The sequence below is a fragment of the Carettochelys insculpta genome, chromosome 12 (genome assembly GCF_033958435.1).
Source record: "Carettochelys insculpta isolate YL-2023 chromosome 12, ASM3395843v1, whole genome shotgun sequence".
In the NCBI taxonomy this organism is placed as follows: domain Eukaryota; kingdom Metazoa; phylum Chordata; order Testudines; family Carettochelyidae; genus Carettochelys; species Carettochelys insculpta.
In genome coordinates this window covers 8,108,132-8,121,295 of record NC_134148.1, presented here as the reverse complement: position 1 = coordinate 8,121,295, position 13,164 = coordinate 8,108,132, and the positions used below count along the sequence as shown (strand labels likewise).

Genomic DNA, 13,164 nt, shown 5'->3' with positions numbered 1-13,164 from the left:
GTAAAGAGCCCTGTAGCATGCCCTTGGTGGAGCCTCTCAGTTGCTTCTGCTGGTGCATTTCCCTTTGGACTAAATAATATCTCCCAAAGAAACAACCACTGAATTCAGGTAACAAGGCAAAGAGATGAGACGACAGCAGCAGCCCCTTGTGACTGATTGTCAAACACTTCGGCCTTAGCAGAGGATGGCACAGTTTGTGGCAAGTTGTTACACAGTCCGGATGGGCTCTTCCTCCGGGTTTGATTTTATAGGGCCTTTGGCTGGCGCTGTTGGTAACCAGGACAAGACAAACAGTTAAAACGAATCCCTCTGTTCATGCAGCAACCTGCTAAAAGGGCCAGAGTTGCCTTCAGGAAGCAGCCTGCCCATCACAACTTGGCTACCTGTACACTAGAAGCTTCTGTCTCCAGAAGTTACTGTCAGAAGAGTTGTTCTGATGGAACTTCTGTCCATAGATTGTGTCAACCCCTAGGCTATGTCTACACTAGCCCAAATGTTTGAAATGGCCATTTCAAAGATTACTAATGAGGCACCTCATTAGCATGTCACCAGCTGCGGCTCTTCGAAATTGCTGCTTTTTGCTGCCACGCGGCTCGTCCAGACAGGGGCCCTTTTCGAAAGGACCCCAGAAACTTCGAAATCCCCTTATACCTATCTACTGCCAGGCTCCCCTTTCAAAGGAGGAAGGTGAAAACATATGGCAAGGGATGGGCTTTTGCACAGTTCACCTGGGCTATGTCTACACTAGAGAGTTCTGTAGACAGAACTGCAGTTTTGCAGACAAAATTTGCAGAGCGTCTACACACAAAATGCATTTTGTTGACAGAAACTGCCAACAAAAAAGCCGCCTAGAAGCTCCTGGGGCCCTTTGGTGAACAGAGCGGATCAAAAGATCGATCTGCTATAATGGCTGTGTCTACTTTAGCCCAAATCTTCAAAATGGCCATGCAAATGGCCATTTTGAAGATTACTAATGAGGTGATAGGAATAAGGGGATTTTGAAGTTGGCAGGATCCTTTCGAAAAGGGCCCCCATCTGGGCAAGCAGCGCAGCAGCGAAAAGCAGCAATTTCGAAGAGCCACAGCCAGCAACATGCTAATGAGACACTGAATATGTATTTCAGCACCTCATTAGTAATCTTCGAAATGGCCATTTGCATGGCCATTTCAAAGATTTGGGCTAACGTAGACATGGCCAATATAGCAGATTGATCTTTTGATCCGCTCTGTTGACCAAAGGGCCCCAGGAGCATCTAGGCAGCTTTGTTGTTGGCAGTTTCTGTCGACAAAACGCATTTTGTGTGTAGACACTCCGTGAGTTTTGTCTGCAAAACTGAAGTTCTGTCTGCAGAACTCTCTAGTGTAGACATAGCCCAGGTGAACTGTGCAAAAGCCCATCCCTTGCCATATGTTTTTGCCTGACTCCTTTGAAAGGGGAGCCCAGCTGGGACCGTGGGGGGATATGCAGAGGGGAGGTTTTTCAGAATCCTTTATTCCAAACATTCTGGTCTAACCTCAAAATAAGTTATTTCGGACAAGAGCCTTCATGCTGCAAGAGCATTGGAGTGTTCACACCAGTGAGCCCAATTTTGAAATAAGAGCAATGCAGGGCTGCGTCCCAGGAGGCCAATTAAGTCTTAATACCGCTGCTTCAGGCACACTGAGTCAATATGGAAATTAAAAGGTGGGGGGTTTGGCAAAAGCGGTCTGTTCTGGTGGAGTTAGCATGGCCAGTTAAATGCCCTGTTACTCCGGAATAACAAGCTCTGCAGTGTGGACAAGAGGTTGTTTTTTTTAAACCGAAAAAAGGAAGTTTCCACACAAAAGCCCCAGTCTAAACAAGCCCAGAGTGTTGCTCTGTTGACTTTCAATTCTAATCCTCAGGTCTTCCACCCTGGCTTTCAGGGAACGGCGCAGAGAAAGATCTGCAGCCCAGCCAGTCGAAGGGTTCCAGTGGGTGGTCCGACCCCGCAGCCCCCGTTCGGCAGGGCTGTCGCAGTCCTGCTGGGCCCCTGGAAACCTGCCTCTGGAACGTGTGAAAGGGGACGTGGCCCCTCTCCATGCGCCCCGCCTGCCTGGGGCCTGGCTCCGGACGGGGACTTGCCCCTTGGCAGTAGGGATCGCTCGATCGCCAGGCGCTCGCTCGAAGCGCCCCTGGGGCGGGCGGGGCTGGCTGGCCCGGCAGGCGCAGGATCGGTACCGGCTCGGGGATGAGGGGCTCGTGTGTTTCCAGGGCGCGGCTAAATGCAGCCCCTCCGCAGGCAGGACGGGCGGTTTCCCTGCTGGCCTCGCCTCTGCCCCGCTCGGGCTCACGCGCGCCGAGACACAGGCCGGGGGGTCACACGCGTGGCTCTGCGGGCCGAGCCCAAGCCTGGCGCCGGTTCCTGTCACCCTCGCGGGGAAACCAGGTTCCCTGCCCCGACGCCGCTGCAGCCCCCCGGCGGGGCTTTTCTGGCGGAACTTGCTGCAATGTTTGGACCCGGAGAGCGGACCGGGCCGATCTGTGCACGGGCGAGACCCCCAGGCCCCCCGCTGTGGCTGTGAGCTGGGACCCGCCCGTGGGGCTCCGGCGCAGGCCAGGTGGCTGGAGCAGGGCTCGTCACGCGGCTGGTCCCGAGCCCGGGAAAGGCCCGACCGCCGCCTCCTTGGCTCGGGCCGCGTTCGTCTGAGGCCACCGGCGCGTTTCTCCAGCGCGGCCACGGACCGCTCGGGCCTCGGCCTCCCTGGTAGCTGCTCGCTCGCCTCCTGGGCCCCCGGGGGCTCCCCCTGCAAGGCCGGCGGGGACTGGAGCGGCTGGTCCGCGGTGCGCAGCTTCTCCCTGCGCGCTCTGCCCCCCTTCCTCCGTGGGCACCGGCTTGCGGGCAACCTGCTCCGCCGTGGGCTCGGCCTCCTTCGGCTGCCTCCCCCGGCGCTCCTGCTCCTCCCTGGCCCGGCTCTCGAGACTTGGAGGTGCGGGCCCCGACTCCTCCCCCCGCTCAGGTGTGCGCCCAAGGCGCGCCCAGTGCCTTCCCCATCGCCTCCTCCTGCGTCGCCCCTTCCCCTGCGCAGCTCTGGGCGGCGGTTCTCTAAGGGGCTGAAACTGACACGCAAGCCAGGCCTTCCTTCGGGGTGGCCCAGGCCTGGGGGTGAAGGCGTCGGGGCAGGAACGGGTTAAACAGGACATTGGCTCTGGGATGTCCCTGCTAGCGGATCACTTAAAGCAATACCCCCGCGCCCCGGGAGCGCCGGCCCTGAATTATGAACAGCCTTTCATGTTACATCAACGCGCCTTCTGGAAGATTAGAGGTTTATTAAGCCTGGCGACAAGTTTTAACCGATTATCTGTTCTCCCAGTAGAGGTCCTTCCATCCGAGTGAAATGCAGAGCCCGGCGGTGGGAAGCAGACTGCAGGGACCAGGTGAAGGGGATTTCTACGTCGAAAGAGAAGGGAAAGGCATCGAAACGTCACCTGACCGATCAGTGACATCCACTCCAAGGTCGCGGGAACTTTCTGTGGGACGGGCTCGTCTCCCTCCGGAATAAACACTGACTGGCAAACCGGGCATCCTGCTGTAGGGGAAGGTTGTGGCAATTCATCAGAACAAAAATAAGGGTTGTATCATAATGATAGATAACGTAATACACGCTAATATTATACTCTGGGATTTGTTTCCCTGTTTATGAAAATATTTTGTTCCAAGCTGCGGGGTGAAAAGGTAGGCTCGCTGCAAAACCAAGGGGGTTGTGAATTGTGGCTGTTCACCCCTGTGATTATTAAAGCAGCTTTTCAGCGCACTGGAGAGGGCAGAACCCCGCCGCCACCCGCCTTTCCTCTGGGGCGAGCACTGAAACAGATCAAACGAGCCAGGCGTTTGCAGCTAGTCACAGAAAGGGCTGATGAATTCGGGTGATAGTTTGCCGTCAGCAATTGCTCAAGAGACATGAAAGCTGTAAAATGCACCATAAACATTTTCGCAAGGAAAAAGAAATAGTTCCGTAGGCTTCTAAATGAAACAGTCTGCCCAAAACAAGAGGTGGCTCGTTTCACCGCCTCCCTCGTTATTTCTACAACTAATAAAATAGAATGAAACATTAAGAGGGTCTTTCGATCAGAAACGTATTTTAATTACAAATTGGCGTTAGAAAAAGGGAAAGAGTAACGGGCCGGGGGGTTCGTAAGTTTAACACCAGCTGCAATGTTCGCTGGCTTCTTACGCCGCCCATTGATTAGAGAAATGAGCTACATTAAACGAGCGTGTGGCGCAGGATGGGCGGAAATCAGGGATGCAATGGATCGTTCTCTTTGAAATCCCTCCTCAGCGCCTGTCAGTTTCTAGACGAGCCCAGCTCGTGTCACGCCTTTCTTTTCCCTCCAGCGCCTAGGGGAATAAGGGTCCCGGGTACATGGCCGGGGCAGTTTGGGGCATTGCCCGGCAGGTGCACGTCCACACGAAGTAAGTTGTAACAGTGAATTACGCCTGCCAACAAGCAGGGAGGCGCTCCTGAAACGCCCCGCGAGTAGCTCCTAAGATGTTCAGATCAGCCCCCTCGAACTGCCCGCAGGTCCGAGTCAGGAGCAGAGCGCTGCGACGCAGGGCAGTTGAGCTCGCTCAGGTACGCGACAGTCTCATTTGCAGCCATTAAACGCGTCCTTCCGAGGGGGGCTGGGGAAGCTCGGCATTTCAGCCCCACACCAATGCCACCGCCCCGCCCCCTCCCCTCGGGCGCGGCGCGCTCGGGGGCAGAAGGGAGGCGCGGCGAGGAGGGAACCTCCGCGCAGGTAAACACTGAGGGGGGCGGCGGGGGTGACCTGAGCGAGAAAGAATCTCTGCGGGTCGCATTCCGCGTTCCATTGTTCACTCCTGACCAATCACTGCGCTCTCTCCCCCTCGCGCCCAATCGCCTCTGGGGGCTGCTCTGGCGGCCGGGTGAAGTCACGGCTCCACCCCTCTCTCCCCGGGGCTGGGCGGCTGCGCGCTGACGTCATGTTGCGTACGGGACAGGGCTGGCTCCCCTTGGTAACTCCTGCAGGCTGGAGGAGTTAGTTAGCTCGCAAGCCGCGGGCGCCGGGCAGGCAGCCTGCTCCTCAGGCATCCTCCGCCCGGGCACCCCCTCCTTCTGCATGGTGGACATTATCTTGCACTATCCTTTTCTGGGTGCTATGGGGGATCATTCCAAGAGTAAGTTGATCTTCTCTCTGACCGGTGCCTGTCACTATTTTCCTTGCAGCGTGGCCGGTGCTACAAGTGGTTTATTTGCAGGGGGCTGGTGGAGAGCGGGCTGACCTCGCGCCGTTTGCAGGCGAGGATGAGCGGGGTTTGGCGCTCGAGCAGCCGGTCGCTTTTTGTTTTAATTCAAGGCTCTTCGCTCTTGCTGTGTCACGCTCGCGGGCGGCAGGATTCGTTGGCTCGTTTTTTTTCAAGGGATAAATACTCGTTTTGCCGGGCTTTGCTTTTGGGGGTCTTGTATTCTAGCAGCTCGGGCATTCGGCATCAATTAGCCAGTCACACAACCAGAAAAATGCAAAGGTGAAAAAAGCAGCTAGTTGGTGGTGGTAATAATAATAATAATAATAATAATTAACAAATAAATGCCGCTGAAATAACGGACAAAGAAAGTTCCTGTGTTTAAATATCTCCCGATCTGTATTTCCCCACCTCGGAGTTGCACCCACCTCTGCTTCTGTGCGATCTGGCCGGCCAAGTGCCTGCAAAAGTAGCACTGGCTGGAGGATAGCGGCTGCCGGCTCCCGGTTTTACCTTCTTTTTTCCCTTTCCATTGCCTGACCCTTCCTAGGGAATGTCTCCTCGACCTCTCCGAAATCCTCTGTGATCGCAGACCTGGGGCACAGGTCTCATTAGATGTGGTCTGCGCTCTAAATTTCCTCTGCTCCTTTCCCCTGGCAGAGAAGCCTGGGATTGCCATGTGTGTGGGCTGTGGGAGTCAGATCCATGACCAGTACATCCTGAAGGTCTCCCCGGACCTGGAGTGGCACGCAGCATGTCTCAAATGTGCTGAATGCAGCCAGTACTTGGATGAAACCTGCACGTGTTTTGTGAGAGATGGCAAGACATACTGTAAGCGGGATTACATCAGGTGATTCAAATGGCTCTTTACCCGCTCCAGAACCATTTCCCCGCGCCCCGTTGCCGAGCTGGACGCCCAGCCCCTCCGGCTTGCGGGAGGCTGGTGCGTGCGACCAGGGCCGCTGCTGCTCCTCTTTGCTCCGAAGTTGTTACCCGGCGTGGCAGGGCGAGCGGATCGGGCGGGCGCTGTCTGATGCCTGGCAGAGCAAGAGGCGGGGGGCGCGGGGGGGGGGGCAGTCGGGCCCGCTGGGTGCTCCCCCGGGGGAAGGCCTTGCCGGGGCGGGGGAGGGCGAGCCGGGCTCCGGGCGGGCAGCTCGTTGCTTCACGGCCCGGCCTCTCTCCCGGCAGGTTGTTCGGCATCAAGTGCTCCAAGTGCCGGGCGGCTTTCACCAGCAGCGACCTGGTGATGAGAGCCCGGGAGAACGTGTATCACATCGAGTGTTTCCGCTGCTCCGTCTGCAGCCGCCAGCTCCTGCCCGGGGACGAGTTCTCCCTGCGGAACCACGAGCTGCTCTGCCGGGCCGACCACAGCCTGCTGCTGGATCGGGGCTCGGCCGCCAGCCCCGGCAGCCCCGGCCACTTGCAGAGCGCCAGGGGCCTCCATCTCTCAGGTAAGGAGCCACCGCTTCTCCCGGGCACTGATTGCGGGGCCGCCCGCCGGCGCCTCCGGGCGGGGCAGGAGCAGGAGCGGGCGCTTAGAGCCGCTGCTCGGCGCAGGCCTCAGCCACCCGGGCACGTCACTAGCCCTCGGGGCGCGGCGGTAATGGGGCTCCCCGCGGGGAAGGCGCGGCCCGGCCCTGGCTCGGCCCGGGTGACCGGGGGTCTCGGGCTGGCTGCGGGGCGGGTGGATCGTTTCCCAGCGAACTGGCTCTGCGGGGACTCCCCCCTCGGGCTCTGCCTTCTGCGGCAGGGCCTGGCGCGGCCCTGGGCGCTCGGGAGGCGAGAGGGCGAGGCAGGGGCAGGCCGGGCCGGCAGCGGAGGTAGCTGGCGGGGCCATTACCCAGCTCGGGGCTGAGCGCCGCTCGGCGGAGCTGCCGCCAGCACCAGCCCGAAGCCAGGCCCGCGCCCCGGAGGCTCGGTGGGGAAAGCGCCAAGGGGCAGAGCCGGGAGCGGCTCCCAGCCCCGATCTAGGCGCCCCAGAGCCGCAAACCGACTGGCTCCAGGCCGGGGCTGGCAGGGCCGAAGGACGCTGGAAGGAGGCGGCGCCGGGAGCGGTTCCCGGGGGGTGAGGCCCCAAGCGGCTCCCCCAGCCGGCCCTCGGCCTCCCCAGTAGCCATTGATCCTGCGGTGCGGGGCCCCGGCCCAGGAGATTAGCCCTGCAGGGCTCGGCCCAGCGCCAGCGCCAGCGCCAGGCCTGGGAGCACAGCGGTGCGGGAAGCCCGGTCCAAGCCAGGGCTGCGCCGAGGGGGCTGGGGAGATCTCCGGCGCGTTCAGGGCGCACAGGCCTAGTTCGGCAGGTGAGAGCTGGGCCCGGGCCGGCCCCCAGGTCGCTGCAGGCCGGGGCCGCTTTCCACAGCGCGCAGAAGGGAGATCGGGCGGCGGGGTCCCTCGGCGCTGGGCCTAGACGGTTTCACTCGCCCCAGGCATCCCAGGGGGTTAAAAGCCGCGAGCGGCGGAGCCCACCCGGCCCCGAGCCTCCGCCCCACTCGCCGCCGGGCCGGGCTCCAGGGGTTCTTGTCGGCGCCTGTGCCGGCGGCCGGGCCCGCGATCGGTCGGTGATTAGCGCTGAAGGAGAGCGCGGCCGGCGGAGCGGCCCGTGGGGGGGCTCGGGGCTGATCAGCGCCGCGCTCCTGCCGTTTGCACGGGCTGTGCGCGGCGAGCCGGCCGGGGCGTTGTCCAGCTCCGAGCCGCCCGTGCGGCCCTGCACCCCGGGGGGCGGTGATCAGGGGACGGGGCCCCCACCAGCGCGTCCCGGCCCCGAGTCCCGCTCCGCCTTTGCAGCTGATTTCTCGGGGCTCGGCGCTGCCCTTGCTGGGGATGTCCGGCTCGGCCGGGAGCAGCCCGGGCCTGGGGTGGTCAGTACGGGGGCGTTATTTAGCGAGGCTTTTCCCCGCTTCCAGGACCTGTTCTGAGCAGCCAGCATCTGCTCCGGTCTCCCCGAGTCGGGAGCCGCCGCGCCCGGCCTGGGCCATGTGCTGCAGCTCGGCTCGGCTCGGCCCGGGCCGCCCCGCTGCCGCGGCTCTCCCGGTGATTTTCCTTCTGCCTGGCTTGTTCGCAGAGCCTGGCTGCAGCTTCCCTCATAGCCCGGGGGTGTAAGGCCCCGAACCCCCTTCCCCGGGGGTTGGGCTGAGCCCCGGCGCCCCACCGCAGCGCCCGCCTGGCAGTGAGAGTGGTTCCTTGCTGGGGCTCCCCGCGCCGCAGACTGCGGAGCTGGAAGCGGGGCCCCGGCTCGGCTCGGGGCTACGGGTGCGGGCGAGGTGCTGGTGGCCTTTTAGCGAGGCAGGGGCGCTGGGCCTGGCACTCCAGGCGGAGCCCCCGGGCGGCCAGCGCGCGTTCAGTGGAAGGGCGCAGCTGCGACCCCCTCCGCAGGGCTAGTCACCGCCGTAGGGGAATCTGCGCCCGCAGGTCGGCCCGGGCCAGCGCTCGCGGTGACCGTCCCGGGAGGGCGAGGGCGCCCCGGGACGCGGACCAGGCCCCGGCCCTCACTGGGACTGGCCGGTCTCCCCCTCGCTGCAGAGTCCGGGCCCGGCCGCCAGCCCTCGCTGCGGCCCCACGTGCACAAGCAGGCGGAGAAGACCACCCGCGTCCGGACGGTGCTGAACGAGAAGCAGCTGCACACGCTGCGGACCTGCTACGCGGCCAACCCGCGGCCGGACGCGCTGATGAAGGAGCAGCTGGTGGAGATGACCGGCCTGAGCCCCCGCGTGATCCGAGTCTGGTTCCAGAACAAGCGCTGCAAAGACAAGAAGAAATCCCTCCTCATGAAGCAGCTGCAGCAGCAGCAGCAGCACAGCGACAAGCCGGTGAGCGCGGGGCCCGTCCGCTCACTGCGGGCCTTGGCCATTGGCCCCCCGCCGCACCCCGGCAACAGCTGGGGGATAAGGTCTCGCTGGGGGTGCGGTATTTCTACGAGCCTGCCGGGCTCCGCGCTCTCGCTGGGGCTACAGCCGCTGGCAGGCGCCAGTCCGCCTCCGGGTTCGACTACAGCCCGTTGCCGGCGCTTCCCGGAGGCCGCGTCTGGGCAGAATTAGGGGGGGTCGAGAGAAAACCTTTTCTGTGCAATAAACAGATCTCCCCCGCAGCGTCTGCGGCCCCCGCGCGCCGTGAAACTGACCACGAGCTGTCCCGCGCCCCAGTGCGAAACTGACCCGCCCGCTGGCTGAGCGGCGCCGGGACCCGGGACCGGGCCGAGCTGCAGTTACTTGATCTCCCGCGATTTCGTTTGGGAGACGCAGGGGTCGTTCTGAGCAGCCCGCCCGGGTCCCGCCCGCCTAGTGCGGGTTGCAGTGACCGCTGGGCGCTGGGGATGTTGTTGCGAAGGGCGATAACCCAGGCAGAGCACCAAGCCAGGCGCCCTGAGGTGCTGGGCCGGAGGCCGAGCCCCGGGCTGGTTTTAACCCCGAAATTCTGGTTTGACCCTTTCCTCCCCGGGGGCCAGGGCAGAGCAGCCGGTGCGTGGCAGGGACACCCCTGGCTGAGACGGACGGGGAGCCCGGGGAAGGCACCGAGAACGAAATCCCGCCGGGAAGTGGCTCTGGTGCCCACGTCCGGTCTGGCTCCGCTAGAGCCAAAGGCCGGCGCCCTGTCCGGCCCCCTGCGCCTGGTGGCACCGGGGGGTGTTGCGGGGCTCTACGCGGGACCGCACCGGTTCGGGAAGATCAGTCCAAACAAGGGCTGGGGCGGGCTCCCCGGGCCCGGGGAAGGCGGAGCTGGGGCGGGCTCCCGGGGCAGGCCCGCTGGGGTTTCAGAGCACCCGGGATGCTTCTGCGTGTGACTCCCGCGGCTCCGGCCGCGCCCGGTGCTCCAGAGCCCGCCCGGCCTGAGGCTTTGCTGCTTCTGTCCCACCTAGAGCCTGCAGGGCCTGACCGGGACCCCGCTGGTGGCCGGGAGCCCCATCCGCCATGAGAGCGCCGTGCAGGGCAGCGCCGTGGAGGTCCAGACCTACCAGCCCCCTTGGAAAGCGCTCAGCGAATTCGCCTTGCAGAGCGACCTGGACCAACCCGCCTTCCAGCAGCTGGTAAGAGGCCCCGGGGCTCGGCGCTGCATGTCCCCGCGCTCCCGCCCTGGGATACAGTCATCTGAGGAGCGTCACCCTCCTGAAGGCGACCAGCGCCCACGAACATCACTCGAAGTTGGGAGCCCCCCGCCTCCTGGGGCTAGATTTCGTTGGGGGTTGGGGGGATTGACAGTCACGCTGTGCCGGGGGGTGGCAGGGGTCGGGCGCGCTAGGAACCCTGCGTTCGTTTCCCTTGGGGTTAGAGCGGTGGTCCCCAGCCTGGCGGCGAGGGTGCGGCAGGGGGCCCGTGGGAAGCATAAGAGAAATGAAACTGACCCGAGAAAATAAGCTTTAAAAAGTTCCAATCAACTGTTATTTTTGAATTAACTCCCCTCCTAGAACGGTGTTAATTGCTGTCCCGCCAGCTACGCTCCCGGTTCCCCTTTTCCTTTACTGGAGGGCTAGAGTTAACCTTGGGGTCTGCAGAAGGTGGGGGCGGCTGGGGGCCCGCACGAGTGAACAGGTTGTGTTCCGCTGGTTTAGAGTAAGGGGTTGTTTCCGGGGACGCCGTGCAGCGCCTGGTGCTGGCTGTATCCACAAGGTACCTCTCTGGTACCCCTCGCTCAGGCTGGGAGCCCCCCGGCAGCCCAGCGGAAGGTGTAAGTGTAAACCAGCCCCGAGCGCAACGGGATCAGACACAGGCGCATGTCAGTTTCAGCCCTTCCCTGCGGTCTCGGGCGGGAGGTTGAGGAGGGGCCTGACTCCTTATTCACTGCAAAATAAACCGGCCCGATCCAGCGCGCTCGGGAACCGGAGGAATCCCGCGGTACGGAGCACGTGTCTTACAACTACCGATAAATCGCTACCCGGGGCCAGATCCTGCTAGTGGCTTTGACTCGGGATTTTCTCCTTCGCCCTGGACGCGGAAATTCTCTCTAGCCGCGCTCAATGGGAACCGGGCACTGCGGGTTTTAACCCTCCCCCGGCGGTGCGAGCTGTTCTCCGCGCTGGGGGTGTGCCGGGCGGGATCCGGCCGAGAGGGAGCCGGGGCTCCAGCCCCTGCTAATGGACTCCTCCGATTTGGCTGGGAGGTTTAGAAGATAATCAAAAATTAATCCTGCGTTATGTTCCCGTTAATCTAACGGCCAAGTGAGACAGGAGAGCCGCGTGAATAATTAAACCACCATTTGCTCGCCTTGGAAGAGCGCATCGATGAAATATGCGGCCCATCTATCACCCTCTGAGCCAGGGAGCCCGGCGCTGCCCAGCCGCCCCTGGAGCGCAGCCGAGGCTGGAAATGACTAGGAAGGTCCAGCCGGTTTTCCGCTGGGCGGGGGAACCTTCTCCCAGGACTAGAGCGCCCGGGGAATGCCCTAGGTCAGGCTCCTTCGCACCAGCTTGGAGCCATTTCCTTCAGAAAGCGTGGTCCGACCAAACAAACCAAACCGGCCACACCCAAGCGACGTCACCCGCTCCGGGGCGTCCCGTTGGTGCTTGGTTTTAATAACAGAAAGCAGAGCCCGGCGGGGTCCGAGCTGAACAAAGGGTCACGCGCTCCTGGCGCACCTTCGCATTGTTCCCGGAACCCCCGCGCTCTGCCCGAGCGAAGAAAGGCGGCACTCGAGTGTGCAATCGGCGGCGTCTTTTTGCCCGCGGGCCCAATGAGATCTCTCAGTGGCCCCTCTCGGCGCGTGGGTTTGTCCGTTTATGCACAACCAGAAGTCCTGGGGCCCCTGGAGGTCTTTGGGAAAGTCCTTGGAGGGTCTTTGCCCACGAGAGGTCATGCTCCAAACTCTGTTAGTCTCTAAGGTGCCCCAGGCCTGCTCGTTGTTTTTGCAGCTCCAGACGAACCCCCGTCCCTTCTGTTTATGTAAATATCCGCGTGGTAAATATTTAGCCTGGGTTGCCCAGCTCGTTACATATTCCTGTGTTGTAATAAGTGCCCTGGTGTGAACCCTGGCGCAGGGGGCGGGAGAGGGTTTGAAACGGGGAAGAGGAGGTGCGAGCTCCGGACTGTGGGTGCTCACGGAAATAGCCTCTAAGGAGGCAGGGCGGGGGTCATTAGCCGGGCGCAGCCCTGCGTGCGTGGGGCGGGACTAGGCTAATGACGGGTGTGTTCCGGCTGCGCTGGAAGGCAGAGGTGCGAGCCCTGGCGGAGGAAGGGCGTGTGTGGGACTTGGTTAGCTGGGCCGGGGAGTCCAATCTAGTTTTTAACCCGCGCGCCCCAATTGTTCACTCGGTACCCGAATATATATTAGATGTAGCGGCGCCTAATTAACCCGGGTTAGTTAACGTGATGAAAAGCTTCCCCCAGTCTGGCCAGGGCGGGGACTGGCTGCAGTCTGCCCACACCTTACAGCCATCGTCCCTCCCTTTGCTCCCCTTCCCAGGTCTCCTTCTCCGAATCTGGCTCCCTAGGTAATTCTTCCGGCAGCGACGTGACCTCGTTATCCTCCCAGCTCCCGGACACCCCCAACAGCATGGTGCCCAGCCCCGTGGAGACGTGAGCCGCGCAGCCCCCAGCGGATCTGGACGTGCGCATGCTCCTGCTCCCTGCATGAGACAAGGCCGGAGTCCGGCCCCAGGCTGGCCCAGAGCTCCACGCGGAACTTTTACAAATATTATTTCAAAACGAACCACAAGCTGTCTTGACTGCCAACAAGCACCAGGATTATCGCTGCCTTCACCAGACTGGAGGACTCCGCCCTTTTCGTGTTCTGTGGATTCCCCCACCCCCAGCAAAGCTGGACTGGAGACCCCCAAAGCGGTATTGTGTAATGGTAGTTGGTCCGTTTCATTGGGGGGTGGGGGGGAAGGATTTTTTGTGTCTTCCTAAGACTGGTTGGAAGCCAGTTCCATCATCTCAGCTCGCTGTTGTCCTCGGCATCCCAGGGTCTCTGCCGCCGCCCCCCCCCGAGCGAGCCCCTTCCACGTCCCTGACCTG

At 62.1% G+C, this 13,164-nt stretch overlaps 1 protein-coding gene across 1 annotated transcript; it reads left to right on the top strand.

Annotated features, from left to right (window-relative positions):
* The first annotated feature begins 5,100 nt into the window (after nucleotides 1-5,100).
* ISL2 (ISL LIM homeobox 2) lies at nucleotides 5,101-12,873 on the top strand. The gene is made up of 6 exons (XM_075007010.1): nucleotides 5,101-5,158; nucleotides 5,885-6,074; nucleotides 6,413-6,675; nucleotides 8,741-9,027; nucleotides 10,074-10,241; nucleotides 12,611-12,873. The coding sequence occupies exons 1-6, from the start codon at nucleotides 5,101-5,103 to the stop codon at nucleotides 12,725-12,727; spliced, it is 1,083 nt and encodes a 360-aa protein (XP_074863111.1). The 3' UTR covers nucleotides 12,728-12,873.
* Nucleotides 12,874-13,164: the final 291 nt, after the last annotated feature.